General features: G+C 37.0%; 1 protein-coding gene across 13 annotated transcripts in view; it reads left to right on the forward strand.

Moving 5' to 3' along the window:
* The window catches only part of LOC123518079 (serine/arginine repetitive matrix protein 2-like), a 121,181-nt gene that overhangs the window by 37,467 nt on the left and 70,725 nt on the right, over positions 1-12,989 (forward strand). For all 13 annotated transcript variants that reach the window (XM_045278674.1, XM_045278673.1, XM_045278680.1 and 10 more), the window contains exon 3: positions 6,588-6,666. In XM_045278674.1, the coding sequence (XP_045134609.1) occupies positions 6,588-6,666 (79 nt within the window). The remainder of the gene's footprint in view (positions 1-6,587; positions 6,667-12,989) is intronic.

Here is a 12,989-nt window from a genome sequence, read left to right on the forward strand (position 1 = left end):
GAAAGAAATGCAGAATGAGGAATTAGAGAGAAAAAGGTTTACATGAAGAAGTTACGTAGAAGTAAGTTAAGTGAGTGGAGATAGTCAGAAATACTTACAGAAATACATTATATAAGAGAAAAGAATGAAGTAGATGAAAAAGAAAGGCAGAATGGGGAATACATAAGGAACTTTACACCTGTATTCAGAAACGCTTTCCTCTCTAACCACAACAATTTTCCAAGGCCACAGAGACAACTCGCAGGGTTTTCAACAGTTTCCCTTTTTAACAAACTAAGAATCTTGCCAATCCATCACCAGAACCATAAAAATACTCTTAAAAACACAAGTATCTTCAACTGGAGCCTTTGGAAAACAGTGATGGTGAGAGAGCAAAGCGTTTCAGAATACGGGCCTTAGTACGATAGCATAAAAGGAGATTATATAAGGCTGGAGATTAATGAAGGAGATTGATCAAAGAGACTGATGAATGACAGGTGATATTAATTAACTACCTGGCGTGTGGGGAGGAAGGTGAGATGAGGCATTACACTCTTCCCTTGATGTCAGAGAGAGAGAGAGAGAGAGAGAGAGAGAGAGAGAGAGAGAGAGAGAGAGAGTTACCCGCCTCACTTGGCTGTCTGGTAAGAATACTGCACCTGTGTGGCCTAATTGCCGTGGTGAGCGCGCGCACACACACACACACACACACACACACACACACACACACACACACACACACACACACACACAAAGATGAGAAAGGGAAAGCAAAACTCTCTCTCTCTCTCTCTCTCTCTCTCTAAGTGCATGAGGCTGTTGCATTATTTTACTTTTCATCCTTCTCTCCATGTATATAAACTTTATGGCGTATAGCACATTGTGTGTGTGTGTGTGTGTGTGTGTGTGTGTGTTTAAGAACCGCACAGTGCCCATCATTATCCCTTCACTTCCTTCCTTCTCTCTTCCTCTTCCTCTCCCTCCTGCCCCTTCTTATCCCCTTTCCTTCGCTTCCTTTCCTCACCCTCTCCTTCCTGTAGTTTTTTTTTTCCTTTCGTCTTTCTTGTGATACAAACATAATCACTGGTCATAGTCTTTGTCTACCCGTTCACTACAGAGAGAGAGAGAGAGAGAGAGAGAGAGAGAGAGAGAGAGAGAGAGAGAAAATTTTTTAAATCAACAGTATTTTTTTCTTTCCCCTTTCTCTCTTTTACATCTTTACGTGTCTTCATATGCAGTGATTTATTAATATATACATCTATTGAGACTACATACTTGCTGGTAGTAGTAGTAGTAGTAGTAGTAGTAGTAGTAGTAGTAGTAGTAGTAGTAGTAGTAGTAGTAGTAGTAGTAGTAGTAGTAGTAGTAGTAGTAGTAGTAGTAGTAGTAGTAGAAGAAGAAGCAGGAACATACTAGAACACATCACTCTGCCCTTTACCCACATAATCTTATTCACTCTTCCTTTCCTTTCCATTCTCCCTTTCTATATCCCTTCCTCTCCCTCTCCCCTTCCCCTTCCCCTTCCCCTTCCCCTTATTCCCTTCCCCCTTTCCTTTTGCCTCCCCTAATCAGATTACTCATTGTATTGGGTCCTGTCTCCCCCTGTCACCTTATCTCGACGGCTCCTCCTCCTCCTCCTCCTCTCATGGAATGCTTATACTGTACTGTAGTCTGATCTCTCTCTCTCTCTCTCTCTCTCTCTCTCTCTCTCTCTCTCTCTCTCTCTCTCTCTCTCTCTCTCTCTCTTATTCAACCATCCTTCCATGTTAAGTCATTATCTTTTATAAACGACTGTATTTCTTCCATCTCAGTGTTCTTAAATTCCTCTCAAACCACTACTGCTGTGTCAGTTCTAATCTACTCGTCCACCTCAGCACACACACACACACACACACACACACACACACACACACACACACACACACACACACACACACATTCAATTGAGGCTCATTCTTGCATCTAGACAGTCATTCATACTTGCAGCCTCTCTCATCCATCATTGTTATCTTGTCCTTAGCCATTTTAAGCCATCTTTTGCATATTTAGTCTCCACTTCTGCTCAAATAGCTTATTCTCTAACCCACAGCCACCCATCTCTACACACACACACACACACACACACACACACACACACACACACACACACACACACACACACAGATGCAAAAGTGTGGTAATCTTGAGATAAACAGTGTGAAAGGAAACTGATAGAATGCAGACTAGGACCAAAATTATGCTTGATCTGAGAGAACTAAAATAGTGTAAAAAAACTGGACAGGAAATAAACTGGTCAAGGTTACAAAAGGATAGGAAAGACGACCCACCTAATCATTACTCACAAATAAGGAAAACTTTAAAATAAATGTTAAAAGTGATTGTTTTGTTATTCCTCCCTCAAAAGAATTTTGTAAGATGGTGAAAGAAAGTGTAGTAATAGTGATTCTAGAATTTACCATTGTGTTTCTTTTTTTTTTCTTGTATCACTTATGATTCTGAGGTAGCATATCAATATCTTGTCATCTATTAATACTTCATATTTGTGTATACCTATATTATCTCTTAATTTATCTTTTTTCATTTTTTTTTGTTAAGTACGTACTTTTTTTCTCTTTCTCATCATGATTTGTCACATTTCCTCTCTTCATATATAAGCAAGTCCTCCTCTTCCATATATATATATATATATATATATATATATATATATATATATATATATATATATATATATATATATATATATATACATTTTTTTTTCTTTCTTTATTTTTTTTTTTTTATGTAGGGAAGAGGGCCAGCCAAGGGCAAAAAAAAAAGAAATTAAAAAAGGCCCACTTGAGTGCTAGCTCCCTAAAAAGTGCAAAAAGTGCCAAAACCGTCGGCTAGAATTAGGGGAGCAAATGCCTCGATACCTCCCTCTTAAAAGAAGACAAGTTGTAGGAATTCGGAAATACAGATGCAGGGAGGGAGTTCCAGAGTTTACCAGTGAAAGGGATGAATGATTGAGAGTACTGGTTAACTCTTGCATTAGAGAGTTGGACAGAATAGGGATGAGAGGAAGAAGAAAGCCTTGTGCAGCGAGGCCGCAGGAGAAGGGGAGGCATGCAGTTAGCAAGATCAGTAGAACAGTTACCATGAAAATAGCGATAAAAGATAGAAAGGGATGCAACATTTCGGCGGTGAGAAAGAGACTGAAGACAGTTAGTCAGAGGAGGGAGTTGATGAGACGAAGAGCTTTCGATTCCACCCTATCAAGCAAAGCTGTGTGACTGGAACCCCCCCAAACATGCGAAGAGTACTCCATACAGGGACGGATAAGGCCCTTATACAGAGTAAGCAGTTGGAGGAGCGCAAAAAACTGTCAGAGACGCCTCAGAACACCTAATTTCATAGAAGCTGTTTTAGCAAGAGATGAGATGTGAAGTTTCCAGTTAAGATTATGAGCAAAGGACAGACCGAGGATATTCATTGTGGAAGAGGGAGATAGTTGAGTGTCATTGAAAAAGAGGGGATATTTGTCTGGAAGGTTGTGTCGAGTTGATAGATGGAGGAATTGAATTTTTGAGGCATTGAAAACTACTAGATTTTCTCTGCCCCAATCGGAAATCTTAGAAAGATCGGAAATCAGGCGTTCTGTGGCGTCCCCGCGTGATCTGTTGACTTCCTGAAGGGTTGGACATCTCTGAAAGAACGTGGAAAGATGTAGGGTGGTATCATCAGCGTAAGAGTGGATGGGACAAGAAGTTTGGTTAAGAAGGTCATTAATAAATAATAGAGAGTGAGTGACAGGACAGAACCCTAAGGAACACCACTATTAATAGGTTTAGGAGAAGAACAGTAGCCGTCTACCACAGCAGCAATAGAGAGTTCGGAAAGGAAACTTGAGATAAAGTTGCAGAGAGAAGGATAGAAGCCGTAGGAGGGCAGTTTTGAAATCAGTTTTATGCCAGACTCTATCAAAAGCTTTTGATATATATATATATATATATATATATATATATATATATATATATATATATATATATATATATATATATATATATATATATATATATAAAATATTATGTGCTTCTCTTCCTCCTCCTACACTAAGTACCACAGCACCTCACCTTGCTACATTCCTCATCTATGTCTCACCACATTATAGAGTAGGTGACTTTCCCCCATTTCACAATCTCCTTCACCATTTCTCTCTGATTAATCCACCCACTGATCCTCCCACATCTTCCCCTCTCCATTCATGTCCTCTAATGTTCTTCTTCAATGTAATGTGTTTCTTCACTACCTCACCCTCAGATCTTTTTCAGACATGCATACTTTGTGGTTACTGTCAGTTCTAGTTTTGTTTATTCTTTCTTTTTTTTTTAGAAAGAATGGGATTAAGAGGAACTTTAACATTATGTAATTTTTTCTCTCTCTTCCTTCACTATTTCTTTCCTTCTTTTTCCTTTTTTTCTTTTTTACTTCTACTTTCTTATCATTCTTTTGTTGCATATTTTTCCTTCTTTCTTTTTATGTTTCATCCCTTGTTGCTATACTTAGGGCATTTGTGCAAGCTTTTTTTTTTTTTTTATCATGCTTGGCCAAATAAGAGTTTTATTTTCTACTTATTTATATGCTTGCCTACAATCTGTCATCTCTCAAGCACCATCAAAATATTATCCATTTCTAAATTTATGTACCCACTACCAACACTCATCTCATCAGTCCCTTGCATCCATCTGTTATAAAACAATATTTAAAATGCCTGTTTTTTCATATTCCTCCCTAGCTTTTTTTGTTTTGTTTTTTATTCAGACTTTCTTGTTAATGTGTATGACATGAAAAGGTTTTACTCTCCTCTTGGCTCAGTATTTATTTTTTTTCTCTCTCTCTCTCTCTCTCTCTCTCTCTCTCTCTCTCTCTCTCTCTCTCTCTCTCTCTCTCTCTCTCTCTCTCTCTCTCTCTCTCTCTCTCTCTCTCTCTCTCTCTCACACACACACACACACACACACACACACACACACACACACACACACACACACACACACACACACACACACAGTTACATGAACATGTTTGCGGACGATACTAAAATTATGAGGAGAGTAAAGAATGTGGAAGATTGTAACAAGTTACAGGAAGATCTTGATAAAATATATGAGTGGAGTAAGGAGTGGCAGATGGAATTTAATATAGACAAGACCCATGTTATGAAAATGGGAAGAAGTAGATACAGACCAAACTGGGTGATGAGAAAATTAAAGAGACCAATGAGGAGAAAGACTTAGGAGTAACTGTGCAAAACATTTTGTCACCGGAGAAACACATTAACAAGATTTTTTGGAAAACATATAACATGCTTCAAAATATTGGCCTTGCATTCCACTACCTAGATGAAGGAATGATGAAGAAGATATTATGTACCTTAATAAGACCACAGTTAGAATATGCAGCTTGTGTCTGGTCACCGCATATGAAGAAAAATGTGAAGAAGGTAGAAAGGGTACAGAGGCTGGCAACAAGGATGGTACCAGGACTCAGGGAGTTAGACTATGAGGAAAGACTGAGGAAGCTGGGGCTGACCACATTAGAAGAGAGAAGAACAAGAGAAGACATGATAACTATGTATAAATTTGTGAACAAGATTGACATACCGGACAGAGAGTTGATAAAGGTGACCACAAGTAATCATCTCCGAGGACATGGAAAAAAGCTAATAAAGGACATCTGTCTAAATGACGTGAGAAAATACAGTTTCCTGCATTGTAGCATTGATAAGTGGAATAAACTGAGCAGTGATGTCGTTGACACGGTGTGTGTCAATCAGATGAAAGAGAGATATGACAGGAATGAACAAGGAGATAGGACACAGAGAGCTTAGCTCGGGCCCTGTAATACACAAATAGGTAAATACAAATAGGTAAATACACACACTATGGCTATGGGTCTACCAACCCTGGAACAGAGAATGGAGAGAGGGGATCTGATACAATTTTATAAATTGATCAACGGAATGGATCAAGTGGATAATGAGAAACTGATCCTGAGAGAAGAATATGACATTCGAAGCACAAGATCGCATAGTAAAAAGCTGAGAAAGGGAAGATGTCTGAGAGATGTTAAAAAATATAGTTTCCCACAAAGATGTGTTGAGACGTGGAACAGTTTGAGTGAAGAAGTGATGTCAGCAACGAGTGTGCATACTTTTAAAGAAAAATTGGATAAGTGTAGATATGGAGACAGGGCCACACGAGCATAAAGCCCAGGCCCTGTAAAACTACAACTAGGTAAATACAACTAGGTAAATACACAAAGATGTGCTTATGATTACTGTGCTTTGTAATACCCAGGGTGTTCCAAAGTAGACTCAGGAACACCTCGCCTACTTCTGAATTTTCATTTACTTATGACGTGAACTCATTTAAGCTGGAGGTTTCAAGACATCTGTCCCATTCTTTTGGCTAACTCTCTTCATCCTGTTTGAGGATTGGCATCTCAGTGGGCCTTTTTTGTTTGATCACTTATGTTGCCTTTGGCTAGTTCTCTCTTCTAACATAAAAAAAAAAATAAATAAATAAATAAAAAATTCTGCTTATTCCTAATGCCCCTTTTCCTCTCCCTTGTAGATTTGACATAATCCGGAAACTGGGACAGGGCACATATGGCAAGGTGCAGCTGGCCATCAACAAGGAGACTGGACAGGAGGTGAGTTGTGGCAGCCATCAGTATGTGCTCAAACACTAACACAAAAGCATCGAGACTTTTCTGTAGTAATAGTTCTTTTCAGAGGAGAAGTTTAATGTGGGGCCTCTTTCCTCTCATTATTAATTATTGACCATGAGGATTACAGATGCTAGTATTGAGATGATTAGATCATGCAAGTGCAAATAGAGGAAAATGTTCATAGAGGTAATATACAATTCACTATTCCTTATCAGTGGAAAACCAAGATTGGTAACACAGGAAAGATTATAACTGACAGAATACTTACAGGACAACAGTGATTATTTGAAAATCATGAAGCAGCTATATTTTTTAAGATTAGTTAAATTAATTCTTTGTATATCTAGGTAAAGATGGAGATGCTTCTATCTAGTCTCACTGATGCTCTTGTGTATCTACAAATACTTGTTTGTCTTAATAAGTTTTAAGAGGCCATCCATCCTGTAAAGGTTAAAAGATAACAAATATAAATCAATGTCCCTCGCCACTGACCTCTGGCATGACCTTAAGGGAGTTCCTAGAATGAGAGGCTGTGCTAGACTGGACCCAGACAAAACTTTAGGGTATGATGCTAAATATAGACATGATCTATGTGTGTACAAGTATGGAAACTGGCAAAGGGTTGAATAAGCACGAGGAAATAGTGAACTTGTCAGGTATGCTCTGTGAGAAAATGGAAAAAAATAAAAAAAAAATAAAAGAGAAGGGGACAGAGGGATTCCAAGGTATTTAGGGTAAACAAAAACTATAATGTCAGTTCTCAAGGCTAAGCTTTCTTGTATAATTCAAATTGGTTCCCTCTCAAGTATGCTTAATATCTGTTTGTGCTGAGGCAAGTTTTCATTTCAAGGATACTTCTTTTCCTTTGAAGATAGTGTAAAGTACAACCACAATGAATCCAAATAGCATGGTCTCCTTGTAAAAAGTAAATGACTGATGAACCATTAAAGTAACACATTGGAAACTTGCAAGTGACTGGTTTAGGTCAACACTGTCACTGGTTAAGATTCATAAACAGGCCATGAACTCCAACACTGTACACAGGATTAATAAATGTCTAGTTAAGGGATATACACATCATATCCCTGCTGGAGATGAGAAATATGGATGCCTACTTTGTAAATGGATAAGTAAACTAAAAAAAAAAAATAAATAAAAAAAGGACAATTCAAGGGTGATAAAAAGATGGCAGGATAGAGAGAACTATATATAGAGAGATGAGGTATGTAGTTTTGCCTTAGGTAGCTTTCCAGCATAGAATAAGTGATGATTATGGGAGACCTGCTAGTGAAATAACAGACTAACAATGAGGGTGAGGCTGATCAGATATTGAGAGCAGTCATCCCTTGGTTAGTTTCAGTTCCTAGCAGTATTGTCAAGACAGTACTGTAACTTGCTACTTTTTCTTCACCTGTACATTTGTTTAAGTGAAAAGGCAGGTTTTGGAAGGTAGAAAACCTTAACCAAACCATACAAAACAAACTTTCATTAGATTAGAAAAATAAAGAAAAAATGGGAAAATAGAAAAAGGAAAAAACAAAAAACATCCATCACCTTTACAAAACTAAGAATATTGTACATAAAACAAAAAAGAATACGGTAGTGTTTCTGTCTTTCCTTCATCCAATGACTTAAATATTTCAAAAAGGAATGTATCAATGCACCTTAGAAACTAACCTGGGCAGTTTGTTTGGTTCTTCTCCTACTCTTTCTTTCTGGAGAGCAGAATTGTAGGAAAACGCAAAATTTTTTATTTCACTTTTTCTTTTTTTTCTTCTTCTTTACCTTGGGAAGTCTTTCTAATACAAAAAATATACATGTGATAAAGCTTCACTGAAACTAATCATACACATAAAAACAGTTGCCTGATATAAAAGAAACTCAGAAAAAACATGTCACCATAACAATAATGTGAAAATATTGAACAACCATAAGGAGAGAAAAGAAAAATATTGGTTTTCAGAAACAGCTTCCATAAGAGTTAAAAGAAGAAAAAAAAAAAAAAAGTGTTTAGCAATGCCACCTCCTCCTCCTCCTCCTCCTCCTCCTCCTCCTCCTCCTCCTCCTCCTCCTCCTCCTCCTCCTCCTCCTCCTCCTCCTCCTCCTCCTCCTGTACTCTCTTCTTTGATATAATTACCTTTCTTCTCCCCTTTTCTCTTACTTTTTCCTCCTCTTTCTTCTCCACAATAACAAGAAACTCTGTCCATATTGCACAACAAAAATGTAACTTTCCCTTTCTTTTCTACTGTGAACAAAACACACACACACACACACACACAAAATCGCTTAGTAAGAAACTGAGGAAGGGAAGATGTCTGAGAGATGTTAAAAAATTTAGTTTCCTGCAAAGATGTGTTGAGACTTGGAACAGTTTGAGTGAGGAAGTGATGTCAGCAAAGAGTGTACATAGTTTTAAAGAAAAATTGGATAAGTGTAGATATGGAGACGGGGCTACACGAGCATAAAGCCCAGGCCCTGTAAAACTACAACTAGGTAAATACAACTAAGTAAATACACACACACACACACACACACTTGTAAATACAACAAATATTAGTAAAGAAAAAGAAATGCATATTATTGTGTAAAACATACCTAACTATTCTCACTATCATCCCTATACAAAAATCAATCTTATCTTCTTTGAGGGTTCCCTGATGACTCAGTAATAAATCTTCTCTTAAAGTTGCATATTGACTCTAGCAATAAATTATGTCTACATAATCTTTCCAAGTTCCTTATTGACTCAGCATTACCAACCTGATTACCTGAATATTGAGTCCATTCCCTTCATCTACCACTATGAGAACCAGTTTCCACAAGAGCACCTAAGCCGGCCACCATGAAGGCAGGGTGGGCCACAGGATAGGCCAGGCCATCCAGGGACAGCCAAACAAACACACCACCACTACAACCACATGCAGCAGGAACAAAGACTGCTCTGTCCCACCCACTCTTGATCCTAACACAACTGAATCCTTGATGACAAACTGCCTGCCTCTCTCTCTCTCTCTCTCTCTCTCTCTCTCTCTCTCTCTCTCTCTCTCTCTCTCTCTCTCTCTCTCTCTCTCTCTCTCTCTCTCTCTCTCTCTCTCTCTCTCTCTCTCTCTCTCTCTCGCATCCTGTTCCTTCTATTATAACCTGCATTTCATTTGTAGTAGTTTTAGTTCAACAGATGCTACCAGTAACATATATACTGGAATCTTTTTTCTTTCTCTCTCTCTCTCTCTCTCTCTCTCTCTCTCTCTCTCTCTCTCTCTCTCTCTCTCTCTCTCTCTCTCTCTCTCTCTCTCTCTCTCTCTCTCTCTCTCTCTCTCTCTCTCTCTCTCTCTCTCTCTTTAAACACACACAATATTTCATAATTATACTGTACACCCTGCCTCCCATCCCTCCTGTCCCTTCCATCCTTCCCCCAGTCAAACTGCTCTGTCAGTCTGGAGGAAAACATTAAGACTCTCCACAAAAGGAAGCTGACACCACAGGAGCATGTCTGGTCTGGTCAAAAGCTGTCTCCCTGAATACTAATAAGCAAGCGAGCAGGGTGAGACCAGTAAAGAAAGACGCCTTGAGTGGCTACAAATACATGACATTTCCATTAAATTAGTTTTTAGCTTTAGTGTCATTTGCATAAAGCACAGACACATATCTAAAAAGTGTCTATGTTTGTATTTTAATGGAGGGGTTAAGGAAGAGTTTTTTAAATAGGACTGTAAAGAGAGACTAAGCAGATAAATATAGAACTTGTCCATAACATCAGCTTGGTCTCAGTCTCATAAAGGTTCACAAATAGAAGGTGTTGTGTGTTTATGTGTTTGGAGACCAGGTGGCTGAGAAATAGTGAATTAGCATAATCCTAAAATAATGATAGGTCAGTACTGTCTGGTAGCAGAGAGTGTTACACACACATCTCATGACAAGGAAATATTGCATTACATCCCCCAACCCAACACTGATGTAAGAATACATTTAGGAAAAATGTGCAATATACATACTTGTAAAGAATCCACATAAGAACAAAAGTATGCATAAAAGAATATTCTTCACCAGATATGAATCATCTAAAAATGCACAATAGTATCACCCACTTATTACAAACCAGTTGGATATCTCAAGAAAAGAAAAAGCATTTCCTTCCTTCAGAATTTTCACCAAAATGATAAAAAGATGATATCCACAACATCCAGCTTATCAATGAGAAAAAAAATAATAAAAATAAATAAATTAATTAATTAAAAAAAATCAGTATTATGCAAGATAAGCAACCTTTTCCTCTTGATATGACTTTTATCAAAATATGTAAATGAAAAGACACTTTTCACCAGATCTAGATATTCTATAATAAACAAAAAAAAATATATATAAATAAATAAAAAAATAAATAAATAAAAAAATTCCTATTATTATATGCAAGACAAGAAACCTTTTTCCTAACTTCTTTCAAAAATGCATTCTGCTAAAAACTGCAACATTAAATCTGCCACACATTCATCTTTCAAAAGACTGATTTAAGATTCATAAAACCAAAAACTTCTTTGATGAAAGGGTTATCAATATGTGAGCTGAAATATGAATATGCTATTGGTGTCCCTTGTGTCACCACCTCTAATCTTTGACTGTCATGCCTTCTCAGCTTAATAAAAAGATAATGTGCATGTTAGATTATTAGATTTTGAAAGATGAAATTTCTAATATGCTCTGGTATAAGTCTATAGTAAAACTTTGGAAGCAACGAGTTATAGTATGATGGTGTTTCATGTAAGTTTAAGAGGAAACATTTTTAAAGACAACACTCACAATGAAGCAAATGACCAAGTACATACATAATAAAACCTTCAAATACATGTAGTTAAATATCTGCTAAGCAAAATTACCAAATATTCCTCAAAATCAAACAATATCTCAAAATTCACATTCATAAGTCAGAAAATAAAACTTACATGACACTTAAGAGATGAAGAGAGAAGACAGTTTCATGAGAGGATAAAACTCTGGTCTTTTGACAATCAGTGTGGTAAGAACACTTTACCTTGATGCAGTAGCAGTGAAGAGCAGCAGGTGGTAGCTGGTCCAATGTAGCACCCACCTGTAGGGGAGAGAAAGTTGCATACATTAGTAGGGTATGTACAATACCAACCACTGAAGAAAATTGATTATAAAGTGAAAATCCTGGTGCTGTTTGAACATTAGAATTAGTTTGAGACTGTAATATAAATAGGGTAAAATGGAGTACGATAAAATATTATATTATGGAAATGTAGAAAATTTCACAATAAACTCTTAACATTATGTAATACAAATATGATAAACTCTATCAGTAAACAAGAGAACCTTATTGTAACTTGATATTTAAAATGTTAGAATTAAGATTAGTAAAGTATTACTGTCCATAAGATAATATAAAGATATGATACAGTGTATCAATAATCAAGACAGAATTTATGTAAGATAAAAGAGACAATATACATGGCAAGGTACTATAAGTAAAGGTGAGATATGCATTATTGTCATAATATAAAATGAATTATTAAAGAAGACTGAAGGGGAATAATATAAATAAAGATATAACACTGGTTTACAAAAAAAAAAAAAAAAAAATTTGTTTTGAGGCAAGGATGTGAATAGGTGTTTTTTTTTTACAAATTTTGATGTAGTGAATGCAAATTTCTGAACAGTTTTGCTCTATCACCTCTAGTTTTTTTTGCTTTCACATATCTTTTTTCAATTATACATATAAATAAAAAAAATATAATGTGTTTATTACATCTGTTACAAAGGCATATTACAGAAAAAAGAACATAGATAGAGAACATTGATGGAACTAAATTATTTTGAAAACACAATACACACAATCATAGTACAGCAGACAGTTAGAAGTGAGTTTTTTTTGGATGATCTTGTGTACTTTGCATCCAAGATGTCATGCAAGAGCATCCAGCACAAGTCCCCCATCATGCTGGGGTTCAACTTGCCTTGGTAGTTGCTCTACATCTTAGTAATATCTTGGTGGAACCTTTCTCCATGCATATCACTCACTGCCCCAAGGTTCGGAGGAAAGAAGTCTAGGTGGGAGTGGAGAAAGTGAATTTTGAGTGACATTCGGCATCCCATATCCTTATAAGATTTTAACAATTTCTCAATACACTTTTGGTAGTCTAGTACCTGTGTGTTACCTAGGAAGCCATTGCAGACTGACTTTAATGCTTCCCATGCTCTCAGTTCCTTTAAGGTAAGAAGCTACTCAAAGTTCATAGTCTTCATTACCTTACGGATCTGAGGTCTGACGGAGATGCCCTCCTTGAGCTTAG

The sequence above is a fragment of the Portunus trituberculatus genome, chromosome 43, assembly GCF_017591435.1.
Source record: "Portunus trituberculatus isolate SZX2019 chromosome 43, ASM1759143v1, whole genome shotgun sequence".
Lineage (NCBI taxonomy): Eukaryota > Metazoa > Arthropoda > Malacostraca > Decapoda > Portunidae > Portunus > Portunus trituberculatus.